This window comes from Alnus glutinosa, chromosome 9 (assembly GCF_958979055.1).
Source record: "Alnus glutinosa chromosome 9, dhAlnGlut1.1, whole genome shotgun sequence".
In the NCBI taxonomy this organism is placed as follows: Eukaryota; Viridiplantae; Streptophyta; class Magnoliopsida; order Fagales; family Betulaceae; genus Alnus; species Alnus glutinosa.
Window position 1 is genome coordinate 10,501,843 of NC_084894.1, and position 12,610 is coordinate 10,514,452.

Genomic DNA, 12,610 nt, shown 5'->3' on the forward strand with positions numbered 1-12,610 from the left:
AATAAAATAAAAAAATTGAATAGCTCATGGAATTTGCGAGCTAAATTTGAAGTGAAATTCTAACAAGAGACAAAATAGAGAAATTATAAAGAGTTTATTGAAACAATTTTTTTTTTTTTTTTGAGTTTTCACTAAAATTTAGTGAAAACTTTGAAATTGAGAGCTTGTTAGGGATGCTCTTACAATGTAGTAACCCCAAGGGTTTGGCTTAAGTAGTAAGGGCATTAGTCTTTGTGGTATTCCCGTGAAGTCTAAGGTTCAAATCTCTTTGGGTGCAAACAATTTATTGGGTCAGCCCGCTGGCGAAGCTGAAGTATTACTCGATCCGTGTGGAGTGGACACTTTATACGGATCCGAGGTTTACCTGACAAGAGGTTGGTACACGAAGTGGCTATACCTTGGAGGATTCCTCACAATAAAAAAATAAAATAAAAATACAATTACAATGTAGTCATTTAAAGGTTTATATAGGAAATAGGGGAAACATTAACGAGTAATGTTAGAGATTATTTTTTTAAACTCTTAAAGTTGACGTGGTTTTAAAAATTACCATTTGATCAAAATTTAATATTGATAAATTCAAATTTAATAGTGATTTTAAAAGTCACATCGACTTAAAAAAATAAGAAAAACTATTATGAAAATTATTTGAATAAGGAAACAAACAGTAGTATGGTTTTTTAAATTTAAGAACTTATGGAGATGCTCTTTAAATTAAAATTACAACTCATAAAAATTTGGATTGCATTAAGATGTCAGAATATTACAATTAAAATCTGAAACAAACAAATATTAAGTTAAAATAGGCATTTTCCATTATATATATATATATATATTATTTGAGAACATTATCGTTCACCAAAAAATATTGTTCACATATTCCTAAGGACAGCGTACGAGCAGTCAAAGGGGATTTTAATTTAGAATTATATCCGCCTCAGATAGAGATCCTGGTTCGTCCCTTAGTTCATGTGTACAAATCAATACAATTTAATTCTTTGAGATTTAGGCTTTGTTTTGCAGTAAAATGTTAAATACACAACCCCCTTACCTCTTTTCTTGATTCCAAATAAACATGGCCTTGCTTTTCCCTTCACTCGATGCAATTACACTGAAGGGAATCCTCCTGAGGTTGAACTTCTACAGGATCTTCAGGATCTTATAAAACTAACAAATATGAGCCCGTTCGGCCATTCTAGCCGCCGATGTATCCCAGCCGATGAAGGATGATTGCTATAACGAGCATGCATACAGCCAGAATCATACCAGGTCTTCCCAGCAGCCAGTTTTTTGTCTTCTTCACACCTTCCACTCCTCTTTGAACCCTATCTGCCCAACGCATCTGCATCAACAATTCAGAGGAAACCAAAAATTTCATATTACCAATCAATTATAGTAACCTGTGCACATTTTAGATCAGCTGACCTAGGTGAATTTTCTCAAGAACACACTTTTGCAGCCTGTAATTGCAAGGGACCTCATGTCAAATGGTTGGTTTTTGAGTCGAACCATTTGAACCTCTCAAGACATCATATTTGCAAGCTTAAATTTTCATTAGAGGATTCGGTGAAACAACATAATTTCACTCAATTGAGGTTTGAATTATACAATTTTTTTTTTTTTTTTTTTTTTTTTTTTTTCTCTTTTTCCGTTTTTGGGGGTCGGGGTGGGTAACATGGGAAAATTGGGTTTTTTTGTCTTTTCTTTTGATTTTTCTATTTAAGACAATCTGTACAAAACAAGTCTCTTAATTTGGTTCTCCTACGTTATATTCATCCATTTCCAAAGGTCAAGAGCATCCAAATCATATCTACAAATTTGCTCAATGCAACAGCAGTGACATTTCATGGATAATACTGATGAATGGCCTTCTTAACTCTTAACTAGAAATTCCATCTTATAATTGAAGAATGCAAAGATTTAGACAAAACTGGTCAGGATGGAATAAAAATTAGAAGAATGTACTGGACAAAAATTCTAGCCAAATTCCATCAGAAAGAATGAGACAAATGCATTAAATCACAAAGTTTAAACTTGATGAAAGAAGGTACCATTCTATCCAAGTCCTCTGGTGATAATGATGACATGGCTGCTTGAGCTTTTGCTGCATCTTCTCGAGAGAGCTTCAAACCAAATTGTTCACTCATGTTTGTCATCATGTCTGGGCTCATATTCTTAAACATTGACGTGAACATCTGTGCTCAGAGGAAAAAAAAAGAAAGGAAAAAGATGTGAGCATCTGCTAAAGTAAATGCAACAAAATCTTGTATACACACACACACACACATGAGATCATGCAAATCTTTTTAGCCACAAGAAGAAAATAATGCCATTCAGTTTTGCATTCTAAACAAGACAAGACAAATTCATCCCTTTGAATGGAAACTTCTTCAGCAACAAGTATTAGCCAGTATAACAAAGCGAAATTGGTAACACAAATACATATACAATGTCATTTATTGAAATCCTACAATGTCAGAACATTAGTAGAACTGATTGCATAAGTGCAAAAAGAGTTTATAATTTCTAAATAAAATCGAAAAATAATTAAAAAAATTCCATCTACATTAAGCATCGAAAAATCTCATCTATTATTTTATAAAATGAACAAACCTGACGCATTTCTGGATCTTTCATTTGGTTTCTCATCTGTTCTTGCAAATCAGCAGTTGAGGTTGGGAAGCTTGGCTGAGTATTTCTTGAATTTGAAAAAATACCACGAGATGAACTAGATTCACCCACAGCACTAGTTCTATTAACTACAGGATTTTCCTGGCCTGCTGAGGATATTGGGCCAGTATTAGAACCATTTACAGCTCCTGCCATTGGAATCGAGTCTTTCCCTCTAAAAGAGGATGCCATTTCAAACATCTTCTGAAGGTCCTCTGGTGACATTTTACTCATCATATCACTTGCTGTTTTAAGCATGTCAGGTGTCACATTTGGAGGAATTGATCCAGGTTTAAAGCTGTTAAAATCATTATCTGATGAACCTCCTCCAAAATATGGGGTATCTTCCTGAAATGATGAAGCCAAATCAAGCATCCTTTGAAGTTCTTCAGGTGACATTTTGCTAATAACATTTGAGGCAGTCTCAACCATTTTGGGTGGTAACTCTCCAGATTTTCCAGAACTCAAAGCAGACAGCGTTTCAGGATCAGCATTATGAATGAAATTCTGGAATGATCTATAAAATATAGACAAGCAAACAAACAGAGGTTTTACTATTTTATGGATTTATAACTCAATGATTGTACAGAACACAAAAACAGATAAATCAAAAGAGAGAATAGAATTCCATCGAGAAACAAAAAGAGAACTATTCCAACACTGCTTCATCTTATTTCAAAATTGGACTAAGTTCTGAGATGAGTATAATAATTTATCGTACATGCACATCTCACATTCTTGAATATTGAGGCATAATATAGTGGGTTTAAGCATTCTACTATAAACTGAAAATCAGATTTTCCTCTGTAGTACATAAAGTAAGTTATTCTTAGTAATCATTTTTAACTAGTAATTGTATACCACTTATTTTAAAAGATTTCATACAGTTTGAGAAAATTTCAAAATTTACGAATCCATGATAGCCGAAAACAAAAGCCAACACAAAAAACAATAAAAATAATAAATTACCCGAATGCTCCAAATTCCAAACTTGTGGAATGTTAAACTGTTATGATGACACACAGATAATACTTTAAAATAAAAACAAAAATAGACAAAGCAGTTAATAACTCTCTTATGGACACAAACAAACCTTATAGCTTCTGGGTCATTTTTCAAAGCCTGCATAGACTCCACATTCGTCGAGATACCACCATTGTTAACTGCAGTTTGGCTCTTCGAAGAGTTACCATTTTCCCGTGGTTGTACCCCTGAATATTCCATGTATGAGCTGTTATGATTTCCGGAACACACAGTCTCAACTTCTTCAGTTATTTCTTCGATTACTAATCCTATTAAACAACAAGCAAAGATCATTATTAAATCAAAAGATTGAAAATATGGGATATAAACGTTTTAAAGTCTTATTCATTTAAGAAGTTTGGTAAGAACCAAAACGAAAGGAAGGAGAAGCAAAAAACAAGAGCTATAAAAAGAGCATACCTCTTGGCGCATGCCCACCTTCTTCACGCAATCTTTCCTTAGCATCCCTGTCACAAAAATGTGATGCCATTTAACAAGTTAAACTTGAAAGCTCAGATTCATCATGTTATAATAGATATTTTCATTACTTTATAAAAGGGTTGATGATTTCTGAAATATAACTGCACTTATAAGATTGGTGACAGACTTAATAATATAGCCATAGGCTTAAAAAGGTAAAACTTGATATGTTCAGTAAACCGTAAACCTTTTGGATTAAGTTATCAAATGATTCTCAGGAGGGAAAAATAAATCATTTGTATTTTCAGAACTCAATGATTGCAACTTCTGGGCCAGGCTCACCACTCAAACCAGTCCCAAAGGACCCACATTGATGCATATGTCAGCTGTATGTGTGGCATGAGTGTGAATGCAGCTGCAATTTACTAAATTATCTCAAGATTCTTTTGTTTGGGGTAGAGAGATTGAGAGAGGCGCCACACCTTAAAATATCTGCAACAGTTTCATCATCAGGGGAAACTTCTTGTGCCTTGCTCAAATCAGAGACAGCATCCTAACATATTCCCATCAAATAATACAATCAGACAAGTGTACAATCGCATTAAGACAAACATCCTTCAGAAGACCAATAGGTAAACTGCCAACAATTTGTGTAAATGCATTAAACTCACTTCCAATTGACCAAGTTCTTTGTATGCTTGACCTCTTCGGTAAAGAGCTTTGACATTCTTTGTATCATATGCCAAAACCTGAAATAGTTAAAGCAATAAATAACTTAGATTAAAGAAGGAAAAGGCATTTACAGGCAAGCAAAGAAAAAAAAAATTAATGTCCACTTACATAGCAGCATAAAAGAATATGAGAGGAAGGTTTTTAGCTTATGTTTCCTTATTCTCTTCCTATTTATATTATCAAATGTCACAAGGTCTCCCTAATTAATTAGTTTCTGTAGCTGCATATTGTTTTCTAAATGAATGTTGTCACTCTTCAATGTTTGGTATCGGCATCATAAATTGACAACTAATATCATATTACATGATGACATCGGAAGAAATTTGGACTTCTTCATACCTCCGAGCCTTCTTTTATGCATTCATTATATTGCCCTGTTTTCAAGTAACATGACATCAAGTTGAGTGAGCATGCCAGCAACAGTGTTCTGCCTTTGGAGGATGGAATGCCTTGTAGATTTTTCTTTGCCTAAGATTTAGAAAGCGTGTGCAATATTATATCAGTCAATAAGGAAGTGTCTACACCCAGCAAGAGAACAGTCTCTTTTAACAATAACAAATAAATAAATAAAGAGGTTAATTCAATAGGACACAAAGGTGCACTTACAAGCAAATATTTCTGCAAGGCATCATTGAACCTTCCTTGGCTGTGAAGCTCATTACCCTACCAAATTGATAATAAATCCATAAATGCATGGCAGATAAATTCTTTCAGTCTTTATGTATTGATTGATGCACCCACTCTGCTCAGACCTATTCCACAACAGACTTATGGTCTGCAAATTATATAGGACCCCAAAAAGTAGTCTGGGTAATAGTAAAAGCTTGTTTCTTTTATTTTTCTAAATAAAATTATATAAACCTTTTTTTGTGGAAGCCTTATTTTAGGATAGTATTTTATTTGAACTTATTTCCTTATTTTGGATGTATTTTCTTTTTCCAACGATCAATAATATCATCAAAGACACCAAAAGGACGGCAGAACAAAAGTATAAAAGACAGTGCTTTTAGGGACTTATTAAGCCTACCTTATAGTGGTAAACAGGAATCAACTCCTCACATATACACATGCCTTATTGTGACAAAAAAGAGTAATCAAATAGCACATCTATTAAAGCCTTTTGATGGACGCAAAATCGATCTCTGGAGTAGATAAGAAATTTTTAAGGACGCATTTGGACACTCCAAGGGAATCTGATAACTCCATTTTCAGCAGCATTACGAATGTTAAAAGCCATCACTATAATAGACCCATCAAAAAAATCGAACAAAAATAATACAGGAACTTTAAATTAAAAACAGAGAACTACTGTTACTAAAATGGCGCATCATAGTCTATGGACATATAAACGACTCCAGAGTTTTTTCTTTGCCTTTTCAATTTTTAGATAGTTAGCTTCTAAGGGAAGAGCCCCTACAAGAACAAGTTAATCAAACAGGACTCCCCATATTGTTTAGACCGTATACACCATTATCATGTCTATCTATCACCTGGGTATACTATCCATCATCCTATGCGAGTCAGCTTCAACAATCGTTTCTTACTCATTGTAAACCTAAGTTCAATGTTCCATGTTTATGGTTAATACTTACCTTTTTCTTCAGCAGCTGAGCTGCACTCAATTCATAAGTGACTTGGGCATCGACACGAGCTTGCATAGCTGCTAACTCTTCAGGTTTCGCATTAGCCATCTTCTCACCAATCTCAGCCATCTCCTCTGGACGGGTATGCTTCAACTGTTCTGCGGCTATTTTTAAGTCTTCAGGCCTCAAGTTCTTCATACTTTCGGAAGCCATCCTCATCAAATCTGGATTAGAAATCATCTGCAATGCCAATGACACAAGATGGGCATAAAAGATTCCGAGACCGACCACTTAAACAACGATGCAGACAAATGAAACGATAAGTACATTTATCGAGTTCATTTGTACATTTATCGAGTTCATTTGTAACGATAAGTACAACGATGCAGACAAATGGAACAAAGGGCCGAATAAGTACAAATGAAAGTGTTATTTAGAGCCCTAATCAGCATTTTGAGTTATTTTGGAAACAAATAGTGCCCAATTTGCTCAGAATTCAAATATCTTAGTAACTAGAGCTTGAAAAAAGGCCAACATCAATAAATAGACCGAGTTGAGCCAAATGGAACTAACAAAGCAAAAGAACTACTGCTTTTCTGAGAAACCCAATTCCATCAAAGCAAATCGACTACTGTTTTCTGAAATACTAATTTCACTCATTTCAGAATTCTTTCTAGTTCAGAAATAGTAGGTAATCAATTTATGCAATTTAGGCCAAAACGTTCACAAATTCACAGAATGGATTCGAGAGAATAACAGACAGATAATGCAATGCCAGCTATACGATTCAAAATTAGAAGACGACCGACTAAAGCTGATGTAGCTAGCACGAACCAAGAATAAACCAAAACTCAAATTGGTTTCTGCCTTTAGTAGAAATTGAGATCAAATCCAACGTGAACATCAACAACTATAGAAGGAATTAAAAATATTAATTCTAAAAGAAGAAAATAATAATTACAAAAAAAAAAAAAAAAACACCAATTTCTAGTCCGGATATCAAAGAATAAAGCATCAAATTCTAAAGAGACACATAGATTCTCCTTAACCACAACGAATCGAATATATTATAATATTATACATCAAACAGAAATTCTAGCAAATCACAAAATTAAAAACTGAATCAAAAAAAGTCATCACAAAAAAAGAGAGAAAAGAAAAGAAAGCGAACCTGTTGTTGGATCCGAGCCAACTCGGTGGGTGACATCCGACTCATCTGCTCCTGAGCCAGCCTTAACATCTCCGGATCCATCATTCCATTAAACATTCTCTCGCAAATTTTTCAACAATTATCCAAAATCAATCCTTAAAAAATAAAAATAAAAACAGAAATTAGCTCGGGGCTAAGCCTGGAGGATCTGAGACTAATTTGGACTCGTAAAAAGAGAAGAAAACTTGGCAATTATTTGGGAACAGAGAGGAATATGAGAGAATGAAAGAGTACTGGAACGTATTTTGTATATTTATATATATAATATAAAAACAAAAGGCCTTTTTACCGTTTGTTTGGGTTGGGAGGTGTCGCCCACCAAACCTGAACGCTTGTTTGAATGAATAAAGGATGTCCAGCTGGAGACGGAGACCGCTCCAAGAATCGAATATGCGCGTAACAGGTAACACACTCTCCTCCTTTAAATTACTCTTTTGCCCAATTTTTTTTTTTAAATGAAAAATGATCGAGTTCCTTCGTTGTACTGGTGTCCTCCTGGATAACATTAATTTAATTTTTTTTTTTCTTAAAAATTACATTTCGTAAGTATTTTTTGAGATAAATATTTTTTTATTAAATCTATGTTCTTCATAAAGACACTAAAATAATGCTAGAAAGAGAGCTGTAGCAATTTTTTTTTTTTTTTTTTTTTAAACATATCGAACGCATTCACCTTTCACTACCGATCACGTGCTCTTTTTCTTTTTCTTTCTCTTTTTTCTTTTTACAAAAAATAAAAAAAAATAAAAAATAAAAAATAAAAAATTTGAAGGTGCGTCAGTCCTCTCACTGATTCCCCCGTCCTTTTTCCTTTTTCTTTTAAGAGGTTAGATTAGGTAATTGCAAGATGACAAATCACACTTTTAATCTATTGTTGTCTCACTCTGTTAGAGATGATAATGCCAATAAGTCATTGAATCAATTATTATTTTAAAAAAATAAACAAAATTAAAGGTTGGTCGGCATTATCACTCCACCAAAGTGGGGTTATGGTAAAATAAAAATGTAATTTTTGATGAAATTGATTGTTGTAAGTAAAGAGAAACGCCATATACTACACCCACATTTTACCCGATTGATGTCGCAGAGACAATTAGCCATTCTTTAAAAAAAAAAAGAAGAATAAAAAAAAAAAAAAGAATTGATGACCATTGCCGCACCGACCCAATAAAATAAGGGGTGGTCTTTTTTTTTCTTTTTTTTTTTCTTTTTCTTTTTTTTTTTTAAAAAAAGGAGGTCTTGGAATCGGTTCATGACTAATAGATACTACCTTATATGTATGATAATACTGAAATACAATTGCAAAATATACCGTTCTTATTAGAAAAGTTAGGTTGTTTCTTGTTGATCCCCTTATTGACATCTAAATGGTAAAATCTAATTAAATTATTAAAAAAGTAGCCCAATCTCATAAAAATCATAACTTTTTTTTTTTTTTAATGTATATAGTAATTTAAATTATACTAGGGCTAGATTTTTTTTAGAAGAAAAATATTGAATTCATTTATATCATGAAAAAGCTAGAGTTTCAAAAGTTTCAAAGAACTCTAAACAATCAGAGATAAAGACTCTGATAAAACAGTAGATCTAATACAATCAGGAATACACTCCAACCATATATGATGATTGATCCGGTTAACTCCTTTCGCTAGTAAGTATGCTGCATTAATGTTTGTGATGTGAACCAATTAACAAAGCACACAGGAAATAGATAAGTTGGCTGTTTCGAGTGAGCTATGAACTCTCAAAAAACACAGTGAGACTGTATTTTACTTAACAAAATTCAACATAACATATATTCCATAATCCTTCCTTTAAATACACAATAAAGCTAGTAAACTCCCCATAGGAGTGTAACTCTATTCTAGATAGAGTTATCCCATACATTCAGCTAGATAACCTATTGCTATTCAAATAGAACTTTAAATGAAAACAACTACTATTACTCATACTCTTATTTAAACTGCTATTTCTATTTAGACTAGATAAGCTATTTAGATAAAGATGTAATCCTTACAGATTAGGATTGCATCATTCCCTCCCACTAACCTTTCCCTTGTTCTCAAAGAAAAAACAAGGAAGTTGTGTCCATATTTTTTTTTCCTTTTTCTAAGCCACACAAAAGCTCGTCGTTACTTTAACTCACTTGCACCACAGTAAAGAATAAACCTAGGGATTGCATAGTGCAAATCTTCGTTTGAGGGTGATGCTTTTGTTTTATTTATTGGTAGTACGGGATGAAGAGATGGCAACATGGGTTTATGGCGTTGCTTTCTGATTCGTTGGTTGCATGGGCTAAGGAGATTATTGCAATGAGGACCCCTGCAGTGTTGTCAGCGTTGCTGGCTCCGGTGACGTCTGGATCTGCAACCGGGGTGGGCGGATCTACGGTTGGTCGACAGTGGTTTGGTGGAACGTTGACTTGGATGGATCTTTGTTGCTTCAGCAACTCTTTTCTTCCTCTTTTTTGTGATGGTGGCAGCCGGTGGGATAGGCGTTATGGACAATAATTGGCTTGCTGGAGCGGGGCATGGTGGAGAAAAACTTTCAATTTTTCTTATATGCTCTTCTATCTTTTTGTTGGCTTTTTCCTTCCATGCGAGAAATTCTGGTCACATCTTTTTTATCTTTGCTCAGCCCTCTTCATTCCAGAAAAATTAGAAAGACATGGTGATGGTGTGGATCGGAGAACTCTTGTTATTTGATTTTCTTATGTTGTCTAATATCTGGTTTTTTTTTTAGGGAAACCGGTCCTCTTGGGTAAACACTTCTTGCTATTCAAGAGGAAAACACATGTCTCTGATACCAATTGATGTGAACCAATTAACAAAGAACATAGGGAATAGATAGGTTGGATGTTTCGAGTGAGCCAGGAACTCCCAAAAAACATAATGTGACTGTATTTTACTTAACAAAATTCAACATAACATATATTCCATAATCCTTCATTTAAATACACAATAAAACTAGCAAACTGTCCATAGGAGTGTAACTCTATTCTAGATAGAGTTATCCCATACATTCAACTAGATAACCTATTGCTATTCAAATAAAACTTTAAATGAAAATAACTACTATTACTCCTCTTCTCTCACTAGAAGAGAAAAGACTCTTATTCAAACTACTACTTCTATTTAGACTAGATAAGCTATTTAGATAAAGATGTAATCCTTACAGATTAGGATTACATCAGTTTGCTCCCCGTGGAGTATAGCCCACTGACCATTAATGTTTGCTCCATGTATATCTATGATTAGGTTCCCATATATACAAACTCCAATTAAAACCAAATATGTGTATAGCATTCACCACGATCAAAGAATCCCCTTCCGGTATCAGATTTGTGAGGCCACGATTCCTGCAGAATTCAACAGTACGTAGGGCAGCTAAAGCCTTAGCTACGTACCACCAAAGCAACCAAAAAAGGAACTATTTTGAGACTTCCTGAAAAAATCCCGAATGATGCATCCAAATCCCATTTTTTCGCTCTTTGAATTTAGAGCAGCACAATTCCTAATAAGTTTTGCTCCTGCTCTTTAAGGTTGTTCCCTTCACTCTGGCCACTACTTCCAGCGCGTGGTCTTCACGTGTCGATGAATGGGTTGCCGGCTCCCAGCCACCTCTGCCGCCGTTCTCTCCGCCTTGTCTTCCATCGGTGATACTATTTCATGAGTTTTTCCTTGTGTTTTACTGTTCTTTTTGTATTTTGCTGCTTGTTTGTTTTGTGGGTTGCAGTCGCCCAACTCTTAGGCGCTTTGATCTTATTGTGGAAACTTTTGTAACCGAATTTGTGGTGGTTCCTCTCTTTCCTACAGTCCCTACATCGGACTATGACAGTGCATATTCAACTTCAGCCTCTTTCCGATGGTTGTTGCTGGTTCCAAGTGGGGGTTCAGATAGGTTCGCCTTAATCTGTGCCCATTTTGCTTCTATAACCATCTTTGTGCAACCCCTTGAAAAGACCGGGTGAGGTTTTTCCTACAAACAAAAACTCTATTTTCCAACGCAATTCCAAATAGGTTTTGCTCCCGCTCCTTAGCCGATGTGGGACTAAATCCCATTTCTTTTTCTACAAAACACTGAGGAAGTGGGGAAATGGAGAAACGTTCTACCCCTCTCTCTTACTTGGTTCAATTTGAGGATAATTTCTCACTAGAGTAATGTTATATAGTAGACTACTATTCGACTGTTATACAACTGAGATGACGTGGCAGTAAAAATCAGCCATTGATTTTTTTGCTTACAAGTATTGATCTAAGGGCCGTTCACTACCGTATCGTCAAATTGTATGGCAGTCGTATAACAGTTTACTAAATAACATTACTCTTATTACTAATACCAAGAAAACAATTGTTGTACATTGGTGCTTATAAGGCATGTAATGCGATTGAAGTGGATTGACATCATTTTTTTTCGGTTCCAAGTTTTGAGCTACTTTGATTCAAAATAGTTTGTCCATGTAAGAGTTTGTAATATGAGTTGGAAAATTGTACCCGACATTTGTTTGAGATCCCCTTGAAATATTTAAGATATATGTTATATCTATGAGCATGAGTACAAGACCTCAAACCTCAAATATATGTGGGATAAGATATAAGTTATATCTGTGAGCGTGAATATGAGACCGTCATTGAAATATTACTGAGGGGTTTCAACTAAAGAGAAATCATTTCCTTTTTAGGAAAATTAGGATATGTCTTCGGAAGGTGACTGTATTATGCCCTATGTGAAAAACTTCAAAGAAAATTGGGAGATTGGTACTAGAGTGAAGAATATTTTGACACCGGTCACATCAAATACGATGCCCTAAGCAACATGCTAGCCGAATGACGTAACAGACATCTTACCAGTGTTCTAACTAGACGAGGAAGATCCGGACATACATGACAAGGACTTCCAATTTCTTCTGGTTGCATAGCTAGCTGAGGATGGGGATTTGAATGCTCTCCACATAGATGACCAGATAGAACCA

At 34.7% G+C, this 12,610-nt stretch overlaps 1 protein-coding gene across 1 annotated transcript; it reads right to left on the reverse strand.

Moving 5' to 3' along the window:
- Positions 1-792: 792 nt before the first annotated feature.
- LOC133877692 (outer envelope protein 61) lies at positions 793-8,020 on the reverse strand. The gene is made up of 12 exons (XM_062316074.1): positions 7,928-8,020; positions 7,600-7,733; positions 6,438-6,668; positions 5,452-5,508; positions 5,185-5,313; positions 4,785-4,862; positions 4,596-4,666; positions 4,114-4,160; positions 3,764-3,962; positions 2,614-3,187; positions 2,052-2,195; positions 793-1,342 (listed from the first exon to the last, which is right to left on the reverse strand). The coding sequence occupies exons 2-12, from the start codon at positions 7,693-7,695 to the stop codon at positions 1,196-1,198; spliced, it is 1,773 nt and encodes a 590-aa protein (XP_062172058.1). The 5' UTR covers positions 7,696-7,733; positions 7,928-8,020; the 3' UTR covers positions 793-1,195.
- Positions 8,021-12,610: the final 4,590 nt, after the last annotated feature.

Bases quoted from the DNA above. Each gene is read 5' to 3' on its own strand.
- LOC133877692 (XM_062316074.1), bottom strand. From the start codon at position 7,695: ATGTTTAATGGAATGATGGATCCGGAGATGTTAAGGCTGGCTCAGGAG. The intron at 6,669-7,599 runs GTTCGCTTTCTT...TTGGCATTGCAG, and splicing joins TGGCTCGGATCCAACAACAG to ATGATTTCTAATCCAGATTT. The intron at 4,667-4,784 runs GTGAGTTTAATG...GGAATATGTTAG, and splicing joins AAGAACTTGGTCAATTGGAA to GATGCTGTCTCTGATTTGAG.